The 26,097-nt window shown below is 42.7% G+C and overlaps 1 protein-coding gene across 4 annotated transcripts in view; it reads left to right on the top strand.

Moving 5' to 3' along the window:
• Positions 1-26,097, top strand: part of PACC1 (proton activated chloride channel 1) — a 46,829-nt gene that overhangs the window by 10,249 nt on the left and 10,483 nt on the right. For 3 of the 4 annotated variants that reach the window (XM_037737427.1, XM_017525277.2, XM_037737428.1), the window contains 5 exons: positions 10,653-10,862; positions 12,326-12,477; positions 17,709-17,851; positions 19,717-19,861; positions 22,238-22,345. In XM_037737427.1, the coding sequence (XP_037593355.1) occupies positions 10,653-10,862; positions 12,326-12,477; positions 17,709-17,851; positions 19,717-19,861; positions 22,238-22,345 (758 nt within the window). Of the gene's footprint in view, positions 1-10,652; positions 10,863-12,325; positions 12,478-17,708; positions 17,852-19,716; positions 19,862-22,237; positions 22,350-26,097 lie in introns of those variants that run through there. The other variant, XM_037737429.1, reaches the window with a different exon arrangement.

Below are 26,097 nucleotides of genomic sequence, written 5' to 3'. Positions count from 1 at the left end.
TTTTTTTGGAGGCAGAGTTTTACTATTGCCACTCACTGCAACTTCTGCCTTCTGGGTTCAAGCAATTCTCCTGCCTCAGCCTCCCAAGTAGCTGGGATTACTGGTGCCTACCACCATGCCCCGCTGATTTTTTTGCATTTTTTTTTAAGTAGAGACAGACACCGTGTTGGTCAGACTGGTCTCGAACTCCTGACCTCAGGCAATCCACCTGCCTTGGCCTTTCAAAGTACTGGGATTATAGGGCTTTTTGTATACACTTTATCCCATAATCTTCACAGCCACTCTGTGAGGCAAATGGTTGGTTAGTCCTAGTTTATAGCTGAGGAACCCAAGGCACAGACATTAAGGAACATGCTCAGAGCTCATGAGTGGCAGGGCTCAAATTTGCTATCTCCCAGGGTGACCTGCTCTGTCACCTGCTATCTCCCAAGGTCATCTGCTCCAAAAGTATTCTGACTCTGGCTCAGTTGTTCCTAGATGAGAGCTTTCCTGCTCCAAATTCTCCCTTCCCTCTAGCAGATCACTTATGGACTGCTTTACCTGTTATGCCAAATGCTAACACCACAAAGAGGGTGAGTAAGAGCCTTCCTTGACTTCCCTGATGAGGTCCTTTTCTCCCTGTGATATACTTTCCTTTGTAACACTTAGCACAGTTGATATGTCACATTTATTGAGTTTAATTATTTAGTTAATTGTTATCCACTCCTTGGCATTGCCCTGCAAGTTCTATGAGGCACACAGATTTTATCTTCTCCTTTACTGTAACTCCAGTGTCTGGTGTGGAATGTATTAAGGAAGTATGACTCCATAGAAGTCGGACTTCTATGGAGTATGAGTACTGTAGGAACTCAGTACCTATTTGTTCTCTGGGGAAGAGCAGTGGGGATTTAAAGTAGGATAGTATCTCATCTAGGAGCAACTGAGCCAACTGGAATGAATGAATGAGGGCCAAATAAATGGTAGAATCAGGTGCTTCAAAATGAATAAAGGGGCCAGCAGTGGCTCACACCTGAAGGGGCTCATGCTTTGGCTCATCTCAGAACTTTAGTAGGCCGAAGGGAGCAGATTACCTGAGGTCAGGAGTTCGAGACCAGCCTGGCTAACATTGGAGATTCAAGTTAAGCACCCAAATGTGCAGGATTGTATTCCAGTTTTATTCTCTGGAATACATAATTCCATACCATAATGCAGTAAAAACTATTCATTTCCTGTCTGTCAAATGAATCAGAACCACTTAGTATTCTGTTCAAAGGGAGAAATGACACCAGACGTGCTAATTGAATAAGCAGTTTCTTATTCCAGAGATATAATCAAACTGAGGAAAACCCTTGGTTAATTAGTCATTATAATCAGTTCTCCCTGGAAACAACTGTATGTAATGGGATAGACAAAAATTCATACATTGGACCTTACCAAAGTGAAAAACATTGGCTGGGCATGGTGGCTCGCAGCTGTAATTCCAGTACTTTGGGAAGCCAAGGCAGGTGGATAACCTGAGGTCAGGATTTCGAGACCAGCCTGGCCAACATAGTGAAAACCCACCTCTACTAAAAATACAAAGTTAGCCAGGTGTGGTGGCTCATGCCTTTAATTCCAGCTACTCAGAAGGCTGAGGCAGGAGAATTGCTTGAACGTGGGAGGTGGAGGTTGTAGTGCGCTGAGATCCTGCCATTGCACTCCAGTTTGGGTCACAGAGTGAGACTCCATCCCCCTCCCCCACAAAAAGAAAACCTTTTGTGTATCAAAGGACACTATCAAGAAAGTGAAAAGACAGCCCACAGAGTGGGAAAAATTCGCACATCCTACATCTGATAAGGGACTGGTATTTAGAATATATAAAGAACTCCTGCAATTCAACAATAAAGACAAATAACTCAATTTAAAAATGGGCAAAGAATCTGAATAGATATTACTCCAAAGAAGATATACAAATGACTAGTTAAGCACATGACTTAACGGTCAACATCATTAGTCATCAGGGAAATGCAAATCTAACTCACGTTGAGATACCACTTCACACCCACTAGGATGGCTGTAAATTTTAAAAAATGGATAATAAGGCCGGGCACGGTGGCTCAAGCCTGTAATCCCAGCACTTTGGGAGGCCGAGGTGGGTGGATCACGAGGTCAAGAGATCGAGACCATCCTGGTCAACATGGTGAAACCCCGTCTCTACTAAAAATACAAAAAATTAGCTGGGCATGGTGGCGCGTGCCTGTAATCCCAGCTACTCAGGAGGCTGAGGCAGGAGAATTGCCTGAACCCAGGAGGCGGAGGTTGTGGTGAGCCGAGATCGCGCCATTGCACTCCAGCCTGGGTAACAAGAGCGAAACTCCGTCCCAAAAAAAAAAAAAAAAATTGATAATAAGTTTTGGCAAGGATGTAGAGGAATTGGAACCCCCATACATTGCTGGTGGGAATGTGAAATGGTGTAGCTGCTATGGAAAATAATCTGGCAGTTCCTCAAAAGCTTAACTCCAGAGTTACCCTATGGTCCAGCAATTCTACTCCTACGTGTATATTCGTGAGATATGAATACTTTTGTCCACATGAAAGCTTACATCTCCAGCAAACATGTACATGAGTGTTCATAGCAGCTTTATTTGTAATGGCCGAAAGGTGGATATAAGCCAAATGACCGTCAACTGATGAATGGATAGGTAAAATGGTACATTCACTCAACAGAATGTTATTTGTCAATAAAAAAATGAGAAACTGATGCATGCTATAACTTGGATGTATCTTTTTTTTTTTTTTTTCCACTGTAGCCTCCACCTCCCAGGTTCAAGCGATTCTTCTGCCTCAGCCTCTAGAGTAGCTGGGATTACAGGTGCCTGCCTCCACACCTGGCTAACTTTTGTATTTTTAGTGGAGACTGGGTTTTGCCATGTTGACCAGGCTGGTTTTGAACTCCTGACCTTAGGTGATCCACCTGCCTCAGCTTCCCAAGGTGTTGGGATTACAGGCGTGAGCCACCATGCCCAGCTGAATCTCGAAAACATTAAGTGAGAGATGTCAGACACAGCCACATATATGATGCCCTTTATGTGAAATATCCAGAACAGGCAAATCCATAGGGGCAGAAAGCAGATTAGTGGTTGCTAGGGAAGGAGAAGTAACCACTCCTGGATACAGAGTTTCTTTTTGGGTAATGAAAATTTTCTGTAATTAGTGGTGGTGGTTATACATCTTGTGAAAATACTAAAAACTGCTGAATATATTTACTTTAAAAGGGTAAATTGTATGTTATGTAAATTACATCTAAAAAAGAAGAAAGAGAACTTACCACACTAAACAAACAAAAAAAGATAGGCAAAGAATTCAGAATGCCGCTTAGTCCAATACTTCCTGCAAGGTGGAGTTTCACAGGATTATGGCAGACAGCTAAGCCCCTTCCTCTGAGTAGAGGTTCCATGGTATTTTCAGAAACTGAATTGCCCATCACAGATCCCCTTAGTGGATAGACTAGCATTCTGGGGCAAGTTTGCTGTTTTGAAGGAATTCTGTTATGGGTTTTACAAATCATATAAACTACCTTTCCCAGCAAAACCTTGTGCATTATTTTTGTCTTCCTACTACCCCGAGTTTGCATTCATTTAAAGGATGTATACTTTTAAAGCACATTCATCCAGTTTGCCACAAAAAGCCAGTGTTCCGTTTTCTCACTACAGAGTGCGTGGGACATTTTATCAAATATCCAGCACCTTTTTTTTTTTATGATAAAGTGTCTAGTTTCAGAATTGGAGTGTTACTTATAGCAAGTGTGGAGGATAAGTAAATAGTTTTACAGTTTTTATTTAGATCACACGCCTATTTGTGGATCAAGAAAAGGCCTATAAAGAAGCTAAACTTGGCTTCTGTGAGTAAAACAGAAGATAAGACTTTTGGTCAATGTTCCCACAAGAGTAATTTTTTCTAAGTACCTCTACCAGATGAATTACAGTGCTAGAATTAGCATGTGACCTTTTTGTTTTATGCCTATTTTTAGAATTTTCAAAAACATATAGGGAGAACTTCATTTCTTTCCCTAACCAAGGCTATCATGCAGGCAAAACATTTCAAATCATGTTTATCTGGCTTAATGCAGAGTGGACACACCTGTCTGCAAAGGCCAATTATTGTTCATCTTTATTATGTTCTTCAGCCTGGATGTAGTACAGTTTGTCTTAAAATTTTGCCGGGCCAGGTGCAGTGGCTCATGCCTGTAATCCCAGCACTTTGGGAGGCCAAGGCAGGCAGGTCACCTGAAGTCAGGAGTTCAAGACCAGCCTGGCTAACATAGTGAAACCTTGTTTCTACTAAAAATACAAAAACTTATCCGGGCATGGTGGTGCGTGCCTGTAATCCCAGCTACTCAACGAGGCTGAGGCAGGAGAATTGCTTCAACCCAGGAGGTGGAGGTTTTAGTGAGCGAGATTGCATCCTTGCGCTCTAGCTTGGGCAACAAGAGTGAAACTCTGTCTCAAAAAAAAAAAAAAAAAAAAAAAAAAAGTTTTCCAGTTCAGGTGCTCATGCCTGTAATCTCAGCATTTTAGGAGCCGAGGCGGGTGGATCACTTGAGTCTAGAATTTCGAGACCAGCCTAGGTGACATAGTGAAACCCCATCTCTACAAAAAATACAAAAATTAGCTGGGCGTCCTGGCACATGCCTGTAGTCCCAGCTACTCAGGAGGCTGAGGTGGGAGGATTGATTGAGCCCGGGAGGTGGAGGTTGCAGTGAGCAAAAATCATGCCACTGCACTCTAGCCTGAGTGACAAAGCGAGACCCCACTTGAACCCAGAAGTTCAAGGCTGCAGTGAGCTATGATCACACCAGTGCCCTCCAGCCTGGGTGACAGAGTGACACCCTTTTTTTTAAAAAAAAAAAAAAAAAAGTATTTCAGACTTCTCTACTTGTTATGAAGTTATGTTCTTTCAATTAGATCTTTTATTAACTGATTTTAAATATTAATCCTCACAGTTGTATAGGGAAAGAGCATTGGGCTAGGAGTCAGGACTCTAAGACTCTCATCTGATTGTGTCAGTTACTGGCTGTGGGATATGGATTGTTGTACAAAGAGTGGAGTTGGGCCAGATGGCCTTTTAGGTCCCTATCAACTCTTAAAAATTAGATTCAGATGTTATGCACCAAATCAGTCACTTCAGACTTCCTTCAGTTTTATCTTACAATCTTTTCAAACCCCATTAGAATGTAGTAAGCTGGTACTCATTGCTGCCGCAGTTATGAGCAGCTCATATATACCCATGGTCCCATTTGGACCATGGGAGTTGGTTGTACTTTCCAACTAAATAACTATGGGTAGGTTCCTGTGCATAGATCCTGTGGTCCTGCAGCCCAGCTACAGCTGACTGCTCAGGGATCAGCACCCAAGAAAGGGAAGCCATCCATAGGCTGGGCATAAAGGTCAGTGTCTTGTGAGGTATCCAGCAGAACACCCTATATAGGATACTCCCTGGGGGAGAATTTGAATGCAAGACTCATGGAGAAGGACTTAGTAAAGTGCAGCAGGGTCATGAGAGAAACATGGAAAGAAGGATAGCAAAGCTATGAAGGAACAGAAATTGACACAGTGTCTAATAACAGTAGGTAGAGGCGAAAGTGGAATCAGGCACAAAAGAAGCTGAGATGGGAAAGAATTGCTTTAATTTCTTTTGGACACCTAGAGCTGCTTTGGACCTTGGTAGCATAGCTCTCAGCTACCCATTGGGTTTCCCTGGTTCTCACTTCTTATACCTATAGAATAAACCTTGACTGCCCACGGTAACCTGTTTCTTACAACTTAAAGGAGCCTCACTGACAGTTCTGGAAATTGGCACTCCTGTGTAAAGTAAAAACTTTCTAAAGTATTTTGCCAATAAAACAGCAAGAACATTACTTGGTTTATAGCTGTGCATGCCTGATTGCACTAGTATTCTCTGACAGATTGAGTTAGCGTGGCAAGACTTAGTTCACCTATTATTTGGGTTATTTATTCATTTGACAAACATGGAAACATTACATACCTGCTATATGAAAGACAGTATATTCTGCCCTCCCTCCATTTTATTTTCAGCATATATTTTTTCAGTTTTATTTTTCAAAAGAGATTATAGTTCTGTGATCTTTATTTTTTCTATTTTCATAATTAAACACTTCATTTTTTGAAGGGTAGAAGTTACTTTGTTTCTTTGGTACCAGTAATTGTAACCATTGAGCAGGCACTATGTAATGCATTTTGCAGCATTCTCTCATTTACTTCTCTCAAAAGTCCTGTAAAATGGGATTATTTCAATTTTACATGAAAAATGTAAGGTTTTAGGTGCATTGAGTAACTTGTCTAGGACCATGGAGTAGTTAGTAGCAAAGCTGCAGCTGGAGCTCACAACTCTGACTCTAAAGCTCATGCTAAGTCTTAACCACTGTGTAGTATATCCACTCTTTCAGTTCAGAAAATAAATGAATAATGAAAACCAAATTATTTCTTTCTTAAGATGCTCCTTGTAGTTTAGGTGCAGAACTAACATGACCCCCTCTACAGAGTCTTTGCTGATAACTGCCACTCTCCCTGTGCTTCCCATTTTTCCTCCAGTTGAAGAAAACCTTATGTTTTATATCCTCACATCTTTCCAAATTCTGTAGTACTTTGGATTACAGTCCATCAGTCCTCCTTTCTCGATATCTCCCTGCAGCACCTAATACAAAATCTTGCATGTAGAGGTGGTGCTTGATCTTGTAGAAGTAAAGAATGAATTATTTCCTTGTCTTTACCAACCCAGGAGACTGATAGTTTTGTGCTGATTCTGCTTTTGTGCTTTTAAATGAAGTGAAATGAAATAATTATGAGCAGATTTTCTTTTGTGTCTTTGTATTTAAAATCCATTTCCTATCAAAGCATATGGTTAGTTTTGGTTTTTAAACCAGGCTGACAGTCTCTGCTTTTTAATTGAACTGTTTAGTCCATTTACATTTGATGTAATTATTGATATGGCTGGATTTGGCTCTACCATTTTGCTGTTTTTGTCTTTCTGGGGTTTTTTGTTTGTTTGTTCTCTGTTTTTTCTTTTTTGCAAGTTGTAAACTTTACTGTTGAGTAATTTCTGCTGTAGGCAGTCATAAATTTTTTAAGTGGTTTTTTTGTTTTACTCACTTAACATTTTCAATGCTCTTTACATCTGAGAGTTACCAGCTAGTGTCAATTCCTTTTAGCTTTCAGAACTTTTGTTAGCATGCATTGTAATGCAGGTCTGCTAGTGATGAATTCTCTCAGCCATTGTGTTTGAAAATATTTCATCTTCATTTTTAAAGTTTTGCTGGATAGAGAATTATCCTGGTAGACAAAATTTTTTTCTTTCTTTCAGCATTTGAAGATGTTCCATTGTCTTTTGGTCTCCATTGTTTCTGTCCAAAAATTAGTTGTCATTAGTATCAGTGCACTATATGTGATATATGTATATGTACACATACACACATATATACATACATTTAAAAAAAAATTTTTCCTCACCACCTTCAAGATTTTTCTTTTCTTTAATTAGCAGTTTGACTATGATTTGCCTCAGGATGGTCTTTTTATATGTATTCTGGTTGGCATTTATTGAGCTTGTTGGATCTGTAAGTTAATGTCTTTCTCCAGTTTTGAGCCATTGTTTTTTTCAGATACTTTCTGTGAGACATTTTCTGTCTCCAGTTACATGCCATTACACTGCTAGATACTGTAACAATTATCTGGGCTCCATTAGGGTTTTTTTTTTTCCTTTAATATTTTCTTCAGATTGGATAATTGCTGTTTCTTTAACTTAAAGCCCACTGGCACTTTTTCTGCCATCTTTTTCTATCAAGCCTATAGAGTGAACTTTTTATTTCATTTATTTCTTGTCAGATCTAGAGTTTCCATCGTTTTTTTTTTAATTTAATGAAACATTGTTACAGTGGTTAGATACACATAATGTAAAACTCATCATCTTAACCATTAAGTATAGTTCAGTGATATTAAGTGCATTGACATTGCTGTGCAACCATCCATCTCCAGAATGCTTTTTCATCCTGCAAAACTGAAATTCTATGTATTTGGCTCTTGGTATTGGTTTCTGTTTCTCTATTGATCTTGTCTTTATTCCTTATCCAGGTATTTTCCTTTAAGTGCTGTGAAGTACCTCTTCTAAATTTGTGACACTGGGTCATCTTGGTGTTGGTTTTAGATTGCTTTTTTCTTAAGTACAGGTCACATTTTCTTGTTTCTTAGCATGTCTCATGATTTTTGATGGAACACTGGACATAATGAATGATGTAGAGATTCTGGGTTCTGTTACGATCTTCAGAAGGATTTTCTTTTCGGCATATACTTAATACGGTAAGATTTAAGCTCTGAACTCCTCTCTCCACTGCATTAGCCGTAGTTAAAATCTCCATGCAGTTCTTTCAGTTTCCAATTGCTACTTTTTTACTGGCCCCTGTGAGTTCTCCAGCCAAGCATCTGAATATATATTTAGTTGCAGACTTAGGAGATTCATCACTATGTGGCTCCCTCCCTTTCACGGTTTCTTCTTAACTTTCTGGCTGTCCTTCCAGTCCTGAACTTGGTCCTGTCATTCTAAACCATGCCTTACAGGGATTGGCATGTATTCTTAGACAAAAAGCTACAGATTTATAAATCTCACCAAGTACAGTTCTTCTCTTTCAAGGGTAGACTCTCTTTCAATTTCTCCCTGCTTTTGATCATTTCTCCAGTGCCTTCAAATAATTTAAAATATGTTGTCCGAAGTTTATAATTGTTTTCTGAGGAAGGGTGGTGTGACCATGCTACTCTGTCACTGTTGGAAGCCAGATGCTTTTTGGGGCTTACGTTCAGATGCTTCCCTTGTTCTCAGCCTTGTGCTCAGCTGGGCTGTGGAGGACATAGGGCTTCTTCTCAGGGAGCCCCATCTTCATCTGAGGAGTAGAGAGGGCACAGGAAGCCCTGTGGGAGTGTCTTAGTCAGCTTGGACTGCCATTAACAAAATGCCACAGGCTGAGTGGCATAAACAACAGACATTTATTTCTCACAGTTCTGGAAGGGAGAAGTCTAACATCAAGGTGCCAGCAGCATTGGTTTCTGGTGAGGCCTCTCTCCTTGGCTTACAGACAGCTGCCTTCTAATTGTGTCTTTTCTTTTCTCCTGTATGCATGTTTTGCTAGTGTCTCTTCCTCCTTTTATAAGGATTCTGGTCCTGTTGGATTAGGGCCCCATCCTATGGCCACCTGTAACCACATTATATCCTTAAAGGCCCTGTCTCTAAATATAGTCACATTGAATGTTAGGGCTTCAACATGAATTTGGGCATAGGGGATACAGTTCCATGCATAATGAGATTAATCTAGCTTCTAGCCTCAGGATTTTATGAGGGAGGTAGGGGAGACAGAGTTGTGTTGTACCAATGGCATCAGGACATGTTTAATCAGTCACTATGTAAATGCAGAATGTTCCAGGCACAGCATGAAGGGCTAAAGATTCAGTTATGGATAAGACTGGCCCCATCCCTGCCCTCATGGAATTCATGGCTTAGGGGAGTAAAAGATGTATAGACATGACATTGCAGAGTGATGAAGTGGGGGACATATAGGGCTCTCTGGGAACACTGAGGAAGAGGTCCCTAAATAAAGGTTAGGGGTCAGGAAACGCTTCCTCAAGAAAATGCCTTTTTTTTTTTTTTTTTTTTTTTTTTGAGACAGTTTGACTCTTGTTGCCCAGGTTGTGGTATAATGGCGTGATCTCGGCTCACCGCAACCTCCACCTCCTGGGTTCAAGTGATTCTCCTGCCTCAGCCTCTTGAGTAGCTGGAATCACAGGCATGTGCCACCACGCCTGGCTAATTTTGTAATTTTATTAGAGACATGGTTTCTCCATGTTGGTCAGGCTAGTCTTGAATGCCTGACCTTGCTGATCTGCCTGCCTCGGCTTCTCAAAGTGCTGGGATTACAGGCATGAGCCACTGTGCCTGGCCGAGAAAATGTCATTCTAAATTAAAATGCTTCCATGGAAGGATGGTGTGACGAAGCTACTCTGTCACTGTTGGAAGCCAGATGCCAAGTAGATACCTTTCGGGGCTTAGGATGAGTGAGGTGTCAGCTGTGAAAGAAAAAATCAAGCAGAGGGAATGGTAAATATGAGAGGCTTCTGGGTTGAGAAGGGCACGCCAGAAGAACAGAAAGTCAATGCGTAGAGCTAGAGCTGGGAGAATTGAGGAAGTGGAGTGGTGAGGGGTAAGGCCAGAGAGGTAGCTTGAGGACAGCTCACTTGTTGGATTGTAACTTCTACTCCTCTTAGGCAACTCCTTTTTCTGTTCTTTTTTTTTTTTTTTTCTTTTTTTTTTTTTTTTTTTTTTATTTTTTTTTTTTTTTTTTTTTTTTTTTCTTTTAAAATTTTTATTATTTTTTATCTTTTATCTTTTGAGAGTAAACTCCTTAAAGACAGTGAATAAGTCTCCTTCAGCTTGGTGTCCTCTGCCTGGCAGAGATGCTGTGTAGTACATGTTTACATACCCTTTGTTATGATTTGTGGGGTAAGGTGGCAAGGTTGGGCATCCAGATGACCTCACCTCCTTGGTGAGGTAGGCAAGGGTCTGGAGGTTGCTGGCCATCTCTGGCTGTACCTTGTCCCTGTGTCCTGAGTCACATGGTATTTTGTTGTTGTCAGGCCTGGACAGCGAGTCTGCCTCCAGCAGCATCCGCTTCAGCAAGGCCTGCCTGAAGAACGTCTTCTCGGTCCTGCTCATCTTCATCTACCTGCTGCTCATGGCTGTGGCTGTCTTCCTGGTCTACCAGACCATCACAGACTTCCGTGAGAAACTCAAGCACCCTGTCATGTCTGTGTCTTACAAGGAGGTGGATCGCTATGATGCCCCAGGTAGAGCCTGCCCCTGGACCAGGCTTCAGGGCCACATCTGGGTGTCAGCTGGCAGATACTCCCTGAGCTGCCATTGTATTTGTGGCACTATGGGCAGGGCAGAGGAGCCCAAGCATAGTCTAGGTATAGAGTTCACTCCCAAAGAGCTGCCACTGGGAACATATTATGTGCTGAGGAGAGAAATGGACAGAGCCTGGAGCAGCTACTGCAGGCTACTGGAGGGGTCAGGGAAAGCTTGGCAGAGAGGTAAGGTTTGAGCTGGGCTTTGAAAAGCACATAGCTAGGCAGAGACTGTCTTTGGGATGAGGATCAGCAGAGCTAAGGGTGTCTAGGAAGGCAGAGGGCTTCCTTGGAGAGAATGAGACTAACTTGTCTGGGGCCAGAGGACAGGGATAAGGAGAAGCAGGAGTCAAGGCTGGACTGTAGGGTGGGGAGGTGGCAGGGGAGGTGAGGCCATTCAAGGTAGGCAGGAACCCTGCCTGAAGAGGGACTCCCAGGCCACACCATGTATACCTTTCTTGCCCCACTGGGGTGTTTGGTCCTTGAGTGGGGGAGTCCGCTCTGCTACAGAGCAGGCCATCTGCTCCAGGCTACAGGGCTGGCACTGGATGTTCTGGGGGCTGTAGAGTAAATGGGGAAGCATGAGCTGTGTGACTTGGGCCCTGGCCACCCAGTGTGTGCCACCTGCTCTGTCCACAGATGCCCCTGCGTGACCCGCGGGAGGATCTGCTCACATGGCAGAGCCAGAGTCCAGGTGCCCTCTCTCTGGGGCTTCCTGCCAGCCTCCAACAGCCAGGTGTGCTGGTCATGGCTCCTCTGCCTGTCCCTTCCTGTCTTGTGTTTGTCCCTCTTCTCTGTGTGTCTGCTTCAGTCTCTGTATCTGTGGGTTTTACTTTCTCTGTCTGGTCTCTTAGTCTCTGAAGTCTGTCTCTGATGCCATGTGCTACTGTCTTAGCATTGCTGCCCTTGAGGTTGGACAGCTGCTGTCAGTAGAGGTGCCTGGGCTGAGAAGAGTGAGGACTCTTGGGATGTGACTTGCACACTGGGGGCTCCCAGTCTAAGAGACAAAATGAGTTCTGAGGAATTCCACAGCTTAGAGCCTCCCACCGATTCTGCAGGTGGGACTTGGCCCGGAGGGATGGTACAGCAGGGCTCAGTCAAGGGACACTCCCTCGGAGGGTGTGGAGCAGGGCTCTGAGTAGAGCAGGTTTTGATGTGGGCATAGGGTGGCTGTATCCCGGGATGGCCAGGGGCTTACTGAGGAGGGGCTTGTGCCCTCTGCTAGAGTGGGGCTTCTGAGGCCAGGGGATGTGGCTGCCCACCCTCTGAAACCCTTTTTTTCTCCCTTCCCTGCAGTCATCCAGGGAGTCCAGAACATTGGTTGTTGGTGGGTATGAGATGATTTCAGGGATGTGGTCAGGACTGTGATTTCTGACACTCGCTTTTCCTGTTTATGCCCCCAGGTATTGCCCTGTACCCCGGTCAAGCCCAGTTGCTCAGCTGCAAGCACCATTACGAGGTCATTCCTCCTCTCACAAGCCCTGGCCAGCCGGGTGACATGAATTGCACCACCCAGAGGATCAACTACACGGACCCCTTCTCCAATCAGACTGTGGTAATTCCCGTCTGCCTGAGCTGGGTCTGAGCAGCTGCTCCGTTAGCCCTGCACTCCAAGGGCCCAAGTTTCCTTCTTCCCAGGTGTCTTTCTTCCACTCACTCAATGTGGGGCCTTGGTGCCCAAGCAGACATGTGGCTGTGCCAGGTGGACGCTTAGCTGTGATTGGCTCGCCTGCATTCAGGGAGGACAGTGAGGCCTCCAGCCTTTGCTGAGTAATGCTCAGGGATTTCTGACAGTGTGGTGAGACCCTGTCCCTCATGGAAGAATGACAGGGTGGGGCTGGTTGATGTAGCGAAGTGGGTCCCATACCTGTCTGCTTGACAGAATTGCCAGGATACTTTTTGAAAATATGAATTCCCAGGTTCCGTGTGAAGCCAGCTGAATCAAAATTTCTGAGATGGGGGCCTAGGAATCCATAATTTGAAATAAATATGCCAGTGTAAAGGAGCGCCGGTCTGGGGACAAGGACTCCTGGGCTCTGGCCTGGCCGTACTGTCACGCACAGCACAGTACAGATGGGAACGATGACTGTGGGATGGAGTTCAGAGCGCCTGGGGGAGTGGCACTGCACAGGGTTTCGAAGGCGGGGTAGGAGTTTTGCGTCGATTTATGTCTCATCTTTTTCATTTCGTATCCTTGCTTCAGAAAGGATTGAAAGGGGCTACAATAAAGTTTACCAGATCAAATGGCGAAGGAAAGGTTTTCTAGGCAGAGAAAGTGCCACCGTGACCTAAAGGGAAGAGAGGACATACTGTACTTGTGCTCCTGGGCACAATTGCAGTTGGTGGGGAGATGTTTCGTAGGGTCAGGAGCCCTGGAAGACTGATGGGAGATGAAGCTGTAGACTGAATAATGGCCAGATGAGAAAAGCACGTGCATCATGCCGTAGAACCACACTTGCTCCCTTGGGTAACAGGGAACTGTTAGTGGGTTTTAAGATAAAATCACACTAATTTTTTTTTGTTAATATGTGTATGCTAGGCTCCCTCCTAAAATCCTGCTGAAATGATTCCTGCAAGGAATGGGATAGAACAGACTAGAACATCAGTAATAGCTTTGCACACGAAGAAAGGAAATCACCAGTGGACCAGACATTTTGATGAGCTGGTATAAAGTATATAAAACAACTTGGGCCAGATTGGTGGAACAAATAAATTAGAGAAAACCACTAACCCAAAACAGATGCAGGAGAGACCTGCTGTAGATGTACAGTCTTTCCTTCCAAACCCCCAGCTTGGAATCAGCACCTTCAGAAAGCAGGGTAGTCATTACTGGACTGCCTGTTGGCTGGGCCAGATGCACCTTATACCCTAACCAGATATGCAGAGCCGCTGGGGATGGTTGCTTCTGGGTAAAAGACCCTGGAACCATTCTCTACAAAAGCTAAGGGAAGGTTCTCTGCTTAGGCATAGGAAACAGCAGACTTAGAATTGAAAAGGAGAGAGAACTAAAGGAAAGGACTCCCCTCAGAGTGAAACACACTGGAATAATTAATGTGCTTCCACAGAGCATACTTAGCTTTCCCATGCAAGGGAGAGGCCTATTAGAGAAACTGAAATTTACTACTTTGGAAGAAACCAAAACCCCAGACCTATACTAGTCAACCTAATCCTTCATTCATAAATAAGAATGGAGAATTAATGGTCTCCAGATATTTGCATGAAACCAGTGACATAAAAGGACCAAGATGAACAAACAGAATGGACTCTAGAATAGGGAAATGAAAGCTAATTAAAACAAAAAGGAAAACAACTTTTAAACAGTTCTACTGTGAAGTTATATGCATAATGGAAGCTCTCTGTCTGGATTTGCAACTCTCTTCCCTCTGTAAAACACACTAATGAACACTTGAGGCTGCTTCTGTCCCACCAAGTGCCTATTCTCTGTATGCCGTCCTTTCCCCCAGTTGAAGGGTATATGCTTAGGAGGAGTCAGTGTGGGTCATTTCCAAACCTGTGTAGGCTAGTTGCACTTGTTACAATAGTCACATAATTCGAATACATTTTGTAAAAACCCTTGAAATAAGGGCACAGAAAGAGAGTTGTTTTTATGGAAATGAAGTTGAATGCAGCTACTGCCCCCAGCTCTGAGTAATGGTTCATCTCCTCCATCACTTCCTTGAATTCCACAAGCTATAAATTAACAGAGAAGTTATCTCCTCCCTATCCCTCACGTTTCCTACCCAAACCAGCATATAGCAGTGGAGGAAGAATAAGATGAGAGCAGTAGAGCTCCCATTTGGAAAAGGAAGAAGGATAAGGGCTCGCAGCTCTGCCCGGCAGCAGTGGTGGAACCCTGCGGGTTGGGACTAGTGAGACGCCGCCTTGGCATGAAGTAAGCTCCTTGGTTTGAACCTGTTGCTACCCTCAGAAAGAGACTCCTATGTGCTCCGGCCTTGTCTGCTGGAAGGTTCTGCCTTGGTGGTAGTGTTCTTTGGCGATATCTGAAGTGGTCATTAGAAAATACGCCCTCCCTGGGGGCTGCACAGCTTGTGCCACTCACTTCCTGCTTGTGTGGTTTTAGAAGCGGCTTTAGGGCTAAACAATCGCAAACTTGGAGGGTGGCTTCTTACTTGCCTCCTCCTCCTACTACCTTTGTTTGCAGTGAGATTTCAGAAATGTGTAGGCTTCTGGCTGTTTGCGTCCAAGCAAGTCCATATAAAAGTGACCCCAGTCGAGGGTCTTATCCTGTTATATTTGTAAAATCTTAAGAATTTTGCTGATTTTCTGGTACTTTCTTTCATGCTCTCAATTTAATGGTAGTTAATTTTTACCAAATGCTCTGGTCCGGCACAATAATGTGCACCACCTTTCCAGCCTGCAGGATCCTTATCTGTTTCCTTACTGCCCGCCATTTTCCTACTACCCAAATGTTTGGCTGATGCCTCATTTTTAGGTTTTTTTGCAACCATAAAACATTCCAGTGTCAGCTAACAAATTGTGTATTAGTCAGAGTATAGGCTAAGCTACCAATAAAAACAAAACCCACAAATACAGAGGCTGAGATGAGGGAGAAGGACTGAGAACAGTCCTGGCGTGCAGGCTCTGTGACATAGTGGGTAGTGCTGCCTCAAAGGATGATCCAGCCATGACTTTTGTCTTGTCACTGTGCTGTGTCCTGGGCATTGTTCTGGTCCGTGTGGGCTGTGTTTGTGTGTGGGTGTGTGCGGATGTGCACGTGCCCATGCCTGGGAAGGTAAGTGGAGGGCAAGCAGTTCCCTTTTTTTTTTTTTTTTAATTTTTTTTTTTTATGAGGAAAAAATGTAGAGTCTTTCCTCTTTGTGTGGTTGTAGTGGTTAGAGTTTGATCAGAGAAGCAAATATATACAATATAAATGATGGGTTCTTTTTTTTTTATAATAGAGATGGGGTCTTGCTATGTTGCCCAGTCTGGAGTGCAGTGGCTATTCACAGGCACAATCCTACTACTGTTCAGCACAGAAGTTTTGACCTGCTCCATTTCCAGCCTGGGCTGGTTCACCCCTCCTTAGGCAACCTGGTGGTCCCCTGCTCCTGGAAGGTCTCCATATTGATGCCAAACTTAGTGCGGACACCTGATCAGCATAGTGCACTACATCCCAGAACTCCTGGACTCAAGCGATCCTCCAGCCTCAGCCTCCCGAGTAGCTGGGACTACAGGCACATGCTACTGCACCCAGCTAGCAGTTCCCTTTTCGAGAAATGGTGTGGAGTTGAATGAGTCTCCTTTTCTTTCACACATTAGGAACTTCATCACATGGCCACATTTGAGGCCAGAAATGAGGCTCCAGCAGGGCAAGTGGATTCTGCTGAAATCTGAGTTAGGAAAGCCGCTCTAGTACTAAAGGAATAAATGGATCATGGAAACCAGGGACAGTGCTCTTTGCTGCAGACTTAAAATGGCACAGAAAGATTGAAAAATAAATAGATGGACAAAGCTGTCTTGGGAAAATACAACGAAAACCAGAAATGACAATATTAATAGTCAGTGTGGAATTCCATGTGCAAAGGTTGAAAGAAGGATGTTTAACATTGATAAGAGGTTCAACTCCGTAATCTCCATTAAGATGACTGAACAGTTCCAAAACCTTATGTACAAAACGGCATGTCATTTATATATTTTAAGCAAAACCCATTAGAAGTAAAAAATACCATCATTTTAGAGCATGATTTAAACACCCCTCTCAGAAAGTCACAGATCAAATAGACAAAAACTAGAAAGGATAAGAATTGAATAGTACAGTTAATAAATTTAGAGTATGTATGGTATGTGTGGGTATACATGTGGGGGCACAAAACTTTGACAATGTATTCACTCTTTGAAATATTTGTAGAGCATTTATAAAAGTTAATATAAAAGATTTTTTCTAAAATTAATATATAAATTCAGTTTCCATCACAGTTAAAAGTCTCAGTGAATTTTTTTTATGGAACTAAGCAGGCTAGTTTTAAAGCATTCTTAGAAGAACACATGTTCAAAAATAACCAAGACAAGTTTGGGGATGGAGAAGAGTGTAGGGAGGGCACCTGCCCAGATCTCAGAACAGTGGAAAACCACAGGAATCAAACTGGTACAGTACTGGACGGAGACAGACAAATGTGCGGGCTCTGCTAGGGCCAGGAGCAGACACAGATATTGGTTCTGTATTGAATTTAGTATAGGATAAAGGAGGGGAGGGGAAGAGGCTTTAAAACCTTTATCCATTGTTTGGGAAGTAGCAGTTAGATCCCTATTTCATACCGTATTCAGAGCTTAAAGCCAGGTAGTATCTAGAAAAGGTTAAAAAGTGCTGTAAAGAAATAGAGAAGAATATTGATAGAATTTTGGCTTTCCTCAGCAAGCAAAACCCAAAGCCATAAAGAAAAGGATTTATAGGTTTCACCACATTAAAGTTTCCATATGACAAATGACATTGGAAACAAAAGAAAAATGACAGACTGGAAGATTTGCACACAGAACAAATGAAAGTGAACATGCTTGCTAAATTAAGAGCTTCCATAACTCAACCAATGAAAGAAGTGGACAGAGGATGAGCTGCATTCAGCTCTGGTGCAGGGAAGACTCCCCAGGAATGAGCATGCATCCCAGCCTGCGCCCGCTGTCACCCGAACACGAAAGTCTGGCTGGTAGTCCCTTTGGAGACCACTGGGCGAGGAGCTATGGGCTTTCCAGTCAGTGCTTCTGCCCTCAGACGTAGAGGACTCTGTGTGTTCTCACAAGACTGAGATTCTGTCCTTTGTTTCTCTGCAGAAATCTGCCCTGATTGTCCAGGGGCCCCGGGAAGTGAAAAAGCGGGAGCTGGTCTTCCTCCAGTTCCGCCTGAACAAGAGTAGTGAGGACTTCAGCGCCATTGACTACCTCCTCTTCTCTTCTTTCCAGGAGTTCCTGCAAAGGTGGCCTTTTAGAGTTCACAGTAGGCTTATTGTCTACTTTTTATCTCATTTCAGCCTTGCACATCTCTAGGCTAGAGACAGAGGGGGAAGGGAAGGGAAGGGGAATTCCCAGATGACACACTGGCCCAGGAAGGGACCTCATGAGCTCGACCAGTCCACTCAACATCTTACCACAAAGTTAAACAAGTGGAGGAGCACGCTTGCTCTCCATGCACTTAGTGCTGGCTGGTTCTGGAGAGATCTTGTGGTCTGGCCCATTGCCTGGGGCTGCTGAAGAGTAAGGGAAGCTAAGCTGCCTTTGATTTGTAAGCCCGCATGAGGGCAAGCTCTTGTCTGGTTCCTTGGTTTCTCCGCAGCGTGCACAAGAACCATGTCTTGCCCTTAGTGAGGGCTCAGTGTGTGTTTGCTTGAAAAAGTACAGTTGGCCCTTGAACAACTTGGCGTTTGGAGTTACCAAACTTAACCACTCTTGCCTGTCCAGTCAAAAATTTGTGTATAACTTTTGATTCCCCCAAAACTTAACTACTAACAGCCTGCTATTGACAGAAGCCTTGCCAATAACATAAAGAACACATATTTTGTGTGTTGGTAAACTGTATTCTTGTGATAAACTAGAGAAAAGAAAATGTTATTAAGAAAATCATAAGGAAGAGAAAGTATACTTACTATTCAGTAAGTGGAAGTGATCATTGTAAAGGCTTCATCCTCATCGCCTTCATGTTGAGTAGGCTGAGGAGGAGGGTGTTGGTCTTGCTGCCTCAGGAGTGGCAGAGGCAGAAGAAAATCTGTAAGTGGACCCGCCCAGTTCAAACCTGTGTTGTTCAAGGGTTTACTGCATCTTTAGTATGAGGATGTAAGCTCTACCACCTCTCTTAGTCTTTAATTTACAGTGATGAATGTCCACTGACTATCAGGAAGTTCCTGTCTGCTCCACACACACTGCTTTGGGGTCACACCGTGGAGCCTAGAGGGCAGGAGCATGTTCTTCACATGCCTGAGCTGAGGGGGACTTAGTTCCTACCAGGTCCTGCTGAGCCCAGAGGCTCCATTCAGAGCAAGCAGGGAGGCAGCTATGGGGGCAGGGAGGCTGTTCCCCAGCTGCACATGCAGCAAGCTTTCTCCATTCTACACCACCACTTCTTTGTTCTTCCACCCCAGAGCTTGGAGCCTCTGCCTTAGCATCTTCCACCCTTTCTACCGCCTATAATTCCCTCTCCCTTGTCTTGCCTTCCTCCTGGAAGACTTTCCCTGGGATCCAGACCCTACTCCATGCTCCTTTCATGAGCTTCCTCAGTACGCTGCTGCAGTTTTTACTTGTTTTTATGTTTGCTTTGACTTTGCTGCATCTGCACTGTCTTGGGGCTGATGTTATAGGTGTCCCACCTGGCTGAGTGCTCCCCAAGGAACCCTCTTCCCCTCTTTGGGCCTTCCAGAGGGAACTGATGGGCCAGTGAGGGCTTCCCAAGGCTCTGCTCAAGTCCAGAGTTCTCTGAGGAGCCGTGAGCACCATGTTCTGGGAAGCTTCTGCAAAATTCATTGCCAACAGCTTTGGTAGCAGTTGATAGGAATGATGGGAAGAGGGAGGAGGATTTCTCCCATTGGGAGCTTCAGGGATCATGCTCCTGCCTTGAGGCCAGTGACAACTCCCCCTCCATTTGGAAACCAAATGGAGAGAAAACAGGAATGGGCCTGGCTTTTGTTGGTGACTGACAAACAGCCCTATTGAGGCAAACCCAATTTGGAGAGGAGGCAGGGAGTGGGCAGCATCCTGGTTGTCCTAGCAAAGAAACCAGCATGCACTGCCCTGCTGCCTGCTGCCAAAGCTGGATTGACCTGGATCTTCCTTCTTCTTTCCTCCCTCCAAGCCCAAATAGGGTAGGCTTCATGCAGGCCTGTGAGAGTGCCTATTCCAGCTGGAAGTTCTCTGGGGGCTTCCGCACCTGGGTCAAGATGTCACTGGTGAAGACCAAGGAGGAGGATGGGCGGGAAGCAGTGGAGTTCCGGCAGGAGGTAGGTGGCTCTGGGTTTGCTCAAAACTGCTGGTGACTTTTCCACATTCGAGTCTGAAGTGGAGGGAAGCTTTGCAGAGAAGGGTCCTTTGAGCAGGGCCTTGAGGGTGATTGGGCATTGGCTGGGATGAGAAGGGACCCCCATGGAGGGCTTCTTATGCCATGCCAGGGAGTCTGTTCTGCAGGCAGCACACATACCGGCCAGTCTTCACAGAATGCATGTGTGGGGCAGAGATCACTGCGGCTTGCAGTGAGGTCAGTAACTCGCCCAGCCATGTCTGATGTCCTGCATCTGGCAGCACTGTGAGAGGCTGGCAGTGGCATAGCAGATTGATTATTTGCGGGGAAGTGAGAGTAAGACACATTGGTCCCAAGTGTGTATGTTGATCCTTTTCCTAAGGTCCTCTTCGGCTCTCACAGGCATCAAAGCAAGAGATATTCAGGCATATCTCCTGGCCTCTAGGCCAGTGGGCTAAAAACTTTTTGATCAGATTTCCCATGTGTAAAAACTTTTTGAGCATGTACTCCATATACATATAACTTTGCAGGTGATCAGTGTGTAAGTGGACCCGCCCAGTTCAAACTTGCGTTGTTCAAGGGTCTACTGCATCTCTGGTATGTGGTTACTCTAGTATGAGGATACATCTCTAGAACACACTATTATTATTCTAATGTTCTATACATTTTAACATTCAAAAATAGAAATGTTATGAGATAAAAATAAATACTAAAAAAAGCTAATCTTTTCCTCCTGCATCCCAATGGCTCATGATGTGCATTTCAAGCAGAAGGACACACTCCAGCCAACTATGCCGTCACTGGCCAGAAGTTAGGCAGGAGGGGACTGTGCTGGGTTAGTCTTAAACAGGGCTCTTTCATGAGCCCTAGCTCCTCAGGCTGGATACTTGGAAGAGGCTCAAAGCCAGTTTTCTTCAAGGAAGCAAGGCTATTTTTCCTGCTTTGGGAAGTGACAATCCCCTCTGTGATTGGACCTTAAAATATTCCTATTTTGTAAGATAACTGTCATCTTCAAGATTTTTACTTCCAAATTTGCTCCAAGATTCAAGTCTTTATTCATCTTATCTGTCTTATCTGGCTTTTTCTGTCTTACCTGATTCAGGTCTTATCTGGCCCCAGAACAGCTCTGAGAAAGGAGACTGTGTTCATTCACCTTACAATTTAGTGCAACCCCATCTACCCTGGCTCTCCTGGTAGCCCCCACTGTGACCCGAAACCAAAAGGTGAAAACCCTAGTGAACCTGTACATTTAAGAAATTTTAATGCCTTTTATTACCGTCTACATTGGAAGTCTTGATGGTGTTATGAGCGCTATTGAACAAAACTAAAAATGTGTTTTTAAATCACATTTTAGAATTTAGAATGCTCTCACATAGGTATGCCCCCACACTGTAGTGACATAGGCATTTTGTTCCATTTTGCGGGTGGCAAAGCTGAGGCTCAGCTCCGATGATGGATCCGAGCCTCTGGGTGGAGCTGGTTTCTGCCTCTGTAACCTGTCTGCTCTCCATTACACCACACAGCCTCTTTAGTAATTGACAACCAGATCTCACCAAGCACATCTACTAAGTCTTTACAGGGAATGCTCAGCTCTGTGGATCTATGCAGCTGTGCTTTGTCCCTGTAAAATTCAAGGGTTGAAACGGGTTGAAAGTTCAGACAAACACTTGGTTTAAAAACCAAGTATTTTGAAATTTGGAATTTTTATTGCTTTTAATTGTGAGACTTACATGGTAGTTTGAATATGGCTTATTTTTTATTTATTTATTTTTTTGGAGACAGAATCTTGCTCTCTTCCCTAGGTTAGAGTGCAGTGGCGCGATCTTGGCTCACTGTGACCTCTGCCTCCCAGGTTCAAGTGGTTCTCCTGCCTCAGCCTCCCAAGTAGCTGGGATTACAGGTGCCTACCACCATGCCCAGCTAATTTTTGTATTTTTAGTAGAGTCAGGGCTTAACCATGTTGGCCAGGCTGGTCTCAAACTCCTGACCTCAGGTGATCTGCCTGCCTCAACCTCCCAAAGTGCTGGGATTATAGGCATGAGCCACCATGCCCCCCCTGAATATGGTTTAATTGTGAGTATAGCTACCTAGTGACAAATTTCAGTGACAATCCAAAACACCTGTTGTATATCACAGATCCCATTTCCCCAGAGAACCACGTAAACCAAGGTAAAGCCTTGGCTCTGCTACCAGTGTTCGGGATCTTGTGTATGTGAGATTTTTGCCACTTTCTCTCCAAAAGATAGTGTGAGGAGAACGACAGTCTACGATCCCCTCCCACTCTCTCACATTTCCCTGGGCACAGGTGAGGGAAGGGTGCACAGAGGTGGTAACACTGCTTTTTCTCCTCCATATCCAGACAAGTGTGGTTAACTACATTGACCAGAGGCCAGCTGCCGAAAAAAGTGCTCAGTTGTTTTTTGTGGTCTTTGAATGGAAAGATCCTTTCATCCAGAAAGTCCAAGATGTGAGTATTATTTAAGATTATGATAGCAAAACCCGCTTTCCTGAAGCATTTTGGCTCATTCTTGTAGACTGGTAAGTCTACCTACCTGTCCTCATCTTTTTTCATAGCACAAATTAGTTCATAATTTATATTTATGACATTAGTGTTACATATTCTTTGTGTTTGGTCTTGTCTTCATCACAAGACTTTCTCTGTGAAGGAGGGAAACTTTCATTTTGCTCACCATAATTTATCTGGTATATAGCAGAGTGCGTAGTGCAGAGTAGCTGCTTAGTGGTAACGTTCATTGAATAAATTGAGTAGAAAGCATTAAGTTACTACTATACAAGTTACTGCATTTGCACGTTGTTCTTTTTCTAAGTGGTTCTCTGTAGGATAAATACCTACTACTTGTAAGTCAGAGCAGAACAGCACAAATAAATAGCAAAGTATTAATGCCATATTTTTAAAAAATTGATACACAATATACATATTTATGTGGTACATGTAATATTTTGATACATGCATACAAGGTCTAATGATCAAATCAGGGTAAGTGGGTTATCCATCATCTCAAACATTTATCATTTCCTTGCATTGGGAACATTCTTCTAGCTATTTTGAAATATATAATACGTTCTTATTAAATATAACTGCTCTACTGTATTATCATATCATCTAACTGTATTTTTGTACCCATTAACCAATTTCTCTTCATCTCCTGCTTTCCCCAACCCTTGCCTGCCTCTGGTAACCACCATTTTACTCACTACCTCCATGAGACTAATTTTTTTAATTCCCACATGAGTGAGAACATGTGATACTTGTTTTTCTGTGCCTGGCTTATTTCACTTAACATAATGTTCTCTGGCTTTGTTCATGTTGCTGCAAATGACAGGATTTCATTCTTTTTATAGCTGAATAATATTCCATTGTGTATATATACCACATTTTCCTTATCCATTCATCCTAAGTGTTGATCGGCACTTGAGTTGATTCCATATATTGGTTGTTGTAAATACTGCTCCAGTAAACATGGGAGTGCAGAGATCTCTTTGATACACTGATTTCCTTTCTTTCCTCTTTTCTTTTCTTTCTTTCTTTTTTTTTTGGATACATACCCAGCAATGAGATTGCTGGATCATATGGTAGTTTTCCTAGCTTTTTGAGGGAATCTCTATACTGTTTTTTCATGGTGACTTTAATAATTTACATTTCCACCAATAGTATACAAGCATTCCCCTTTCTCCATGTCTTCACCAGCATCTGTTACTGTCTTTTTGATAGTGGTCATTTTAACTGAGGGGAGGTGATACCTTATTTTGGATTTGATTTGCATTTCCCTGATTGATTAGTGTTGTTGAGCATATTTTCATATGCCTTTTGGCCATTTGAATGTCATCTTTTGGGATAAATGTCTCTTCAGAATTCTTGCCCATTTAAAATTGGATTATTTGGCTTTTTTACTATTGAGTTGTTTGAGCTCCTTATATAGTCTGGTTACTAATCCCTTGTTGGATGCATAGTTTGCAAATAATTTCTCCCATTCTGTAGGTTGTCTCTTAACTTTGTTGTTTCCTTTGCTGAACTGAAGCTTTTTAACTTAATGTAATCCCGTTTTTCTGTTTTTGCCTTTGTTGCCTGTGCTTTTGAGGTATTACCAAAAAGATCTTGGTCCAGACTAATGTCCTAAAGCATTAACATAGTGTTTGCTTCTAGTTTTATAATTTCAAATCTTAGATTTAAGTCTTTAATCCATTTTGACTGCACTTTTCTAGATAGTAAGAGATAGGGTCTAGTTTCATTCTTTTGCGTATGGATATCCAATTTTCCCAGCACCATTTATTGAAGAGACTGTGCTTTCTCAATTGTATTTTCTTGGTGTCTTTGTCAAAAATTAGTTGGTTGCATATACATAGATTTATTTCTAGATTTTCTGTTCTGTTCCGTTGGTCTGTGTGTGTTTGCTACTTTGTTTACTATAACTTTGTAGTATATTTTGAAGTCAGGTAGTGTGATGCCTTCAGCTTTGTTCTTTTTGTCCAGGATTGGTTTGGCTAGTTAGTGTGTTTTTGTGGTACCATACAGAATTTAGGATTTTTTTTTTCTGCTTCTGTGAAGAATGTCATTGATATTTTATAGGAATTGCATTCAGTCTGTAGATTGCTTTGGGTAGTGTGGACATGTCAACAATGCTAGTTCTTCCAATCCATGAACATAGGCTATTTATCCATTTTTTGTGTCTTCAATTTTTTCAGCCATATTTTACAGTTTTCATCATAGAGATCTTTTACTTCTTCGGTTAAATTTATTCCTAGGTATTTTATATTTTTTATAGCTATTGTAAATGGGATCACTCCTTTATTATTCATTTTATTCTTGCATTGCTATAACTTTTTTAGATTGTTCACAGTTAGCATATAGAAATACTCCTGATTTGGGGGTGTTGATTTTGTGTCCTGTGACTTTACTGAATTTATTAGTTCTACCAGTTTTTTGGTGGAGTGTTTACGTTTTTCAAAATATAAGATCATGTCATTTGCAAAGAAAGAAAGATAGTTTGACTTCTTCTCAATTTGGATTCCCTTTCTTTCTTTCTCTTGTCTAATTGCTCTGGCTAGGACTTCCAATATTATGTTGAACAAAAATGATGAAAGTAGGCATCCTTGTCTTGTTCTAGATCTTAGAAGAAAGGCTTTCAATTTTTCCCCATATGATGTTAGCTGTGGGTTTGTCATATATGACGTTTATTATTTTGAGATATGTTCCTTCTATACTCAGTTTATTGAGTTGTTTGAGAGTTTTATTTATTTATTTTTTTAAAGACACAGTTTCATTCTGTTGCCCAGGCTGGAGTGCAGTGGCGTGATCTCAGCCTACTACAACCTCTGCCTCCCAGGTTCAAGTGATTCTAGTGCTTCAGCCTCCCAAACAGCTGGGATTATAGGTGCACATCACCATGCCCAACTAAATTTTGTATTTTTAGTGGAGATGAGGTTTCACTGTGTTGGACAGGCTGGTTTCAAACTCCTGACCTCAAATGATCTGCTCACCTCAGCCTCCCAAAGTGCTGGAATTACAGTTGTAAGCCACCACACCCAGCCCATTAAGAGTTTTTATCATGACAGTATGTTGAATTTTTTCAAATGCTTTTTTACCATCTTTTGAAATGATTACATGATTTTTGTTCTTGATTCTGTTAATAAGATGTATTTTGTTTATTGGTTTACATATGTTGAATCATCCTTGCATCTCTGGGATGAATCCCACTTGATAATGGTGAATGATCTTTTTAATGTATTACTGAATTTGGTTTGCTGTTATTTTGTTGAGGACTTTTGCATCTATGTTAATCAGGGATATTGGTCTGTAGTTTTCATTTTTTATTGTGTCTTTGTCTTGTTTTAGTATCAGGGTAATGCTGGCCTTGCAGAACAAGTTTGGAAATATTCTTCAATTTTTTGGAATAGTTTGAGTAGAATTGCTATTAATTTTTTTAAATGTTTGATAAAATTTAGCAATGAAGCCATCAGCTGCTGGGCTTTTGTTTGATGGAAGACATTTTATTACTGCGTCTATCTTGTTACTCATTTCGGTCTATTCAGGTTTTCTATTTCTTCATGGTTCAATCTTGGTAGACTCTATTTATCCAGGAATTTTTCCACTTTTAGGTTTTCCTTTATTGGCATATAGTTGTTCATAAGTCTCTAACGATCCTTTGTATTACTGTGGCATCAATTGTAATGTCTTTTTTTTTTTTTTTTTTTTTTTTT

The sequence above is a fragment of the Cebus imitator genome, unplaced genomic scaffold (genome assembly GCF_001604975.1).
Source record: "Cebus imitator isolate Cc_AM_T3 unplaced genomic scaffold, Cebus_imitator-1.0 Scaffold38, whole genome shotgun sequence".
In the NCBI taxonomy this organism is placed as follows: Eukaryota; Metazoa; Chordata; class Mammalia; order Primates; family Cebidae; genus Cebus; species Cebus imitator.
The sequence above is the reverse complement of the archived record's forward strand: the minus strand, read 5'-3'. Positions and strand labels throughout refer to the sequence as shown.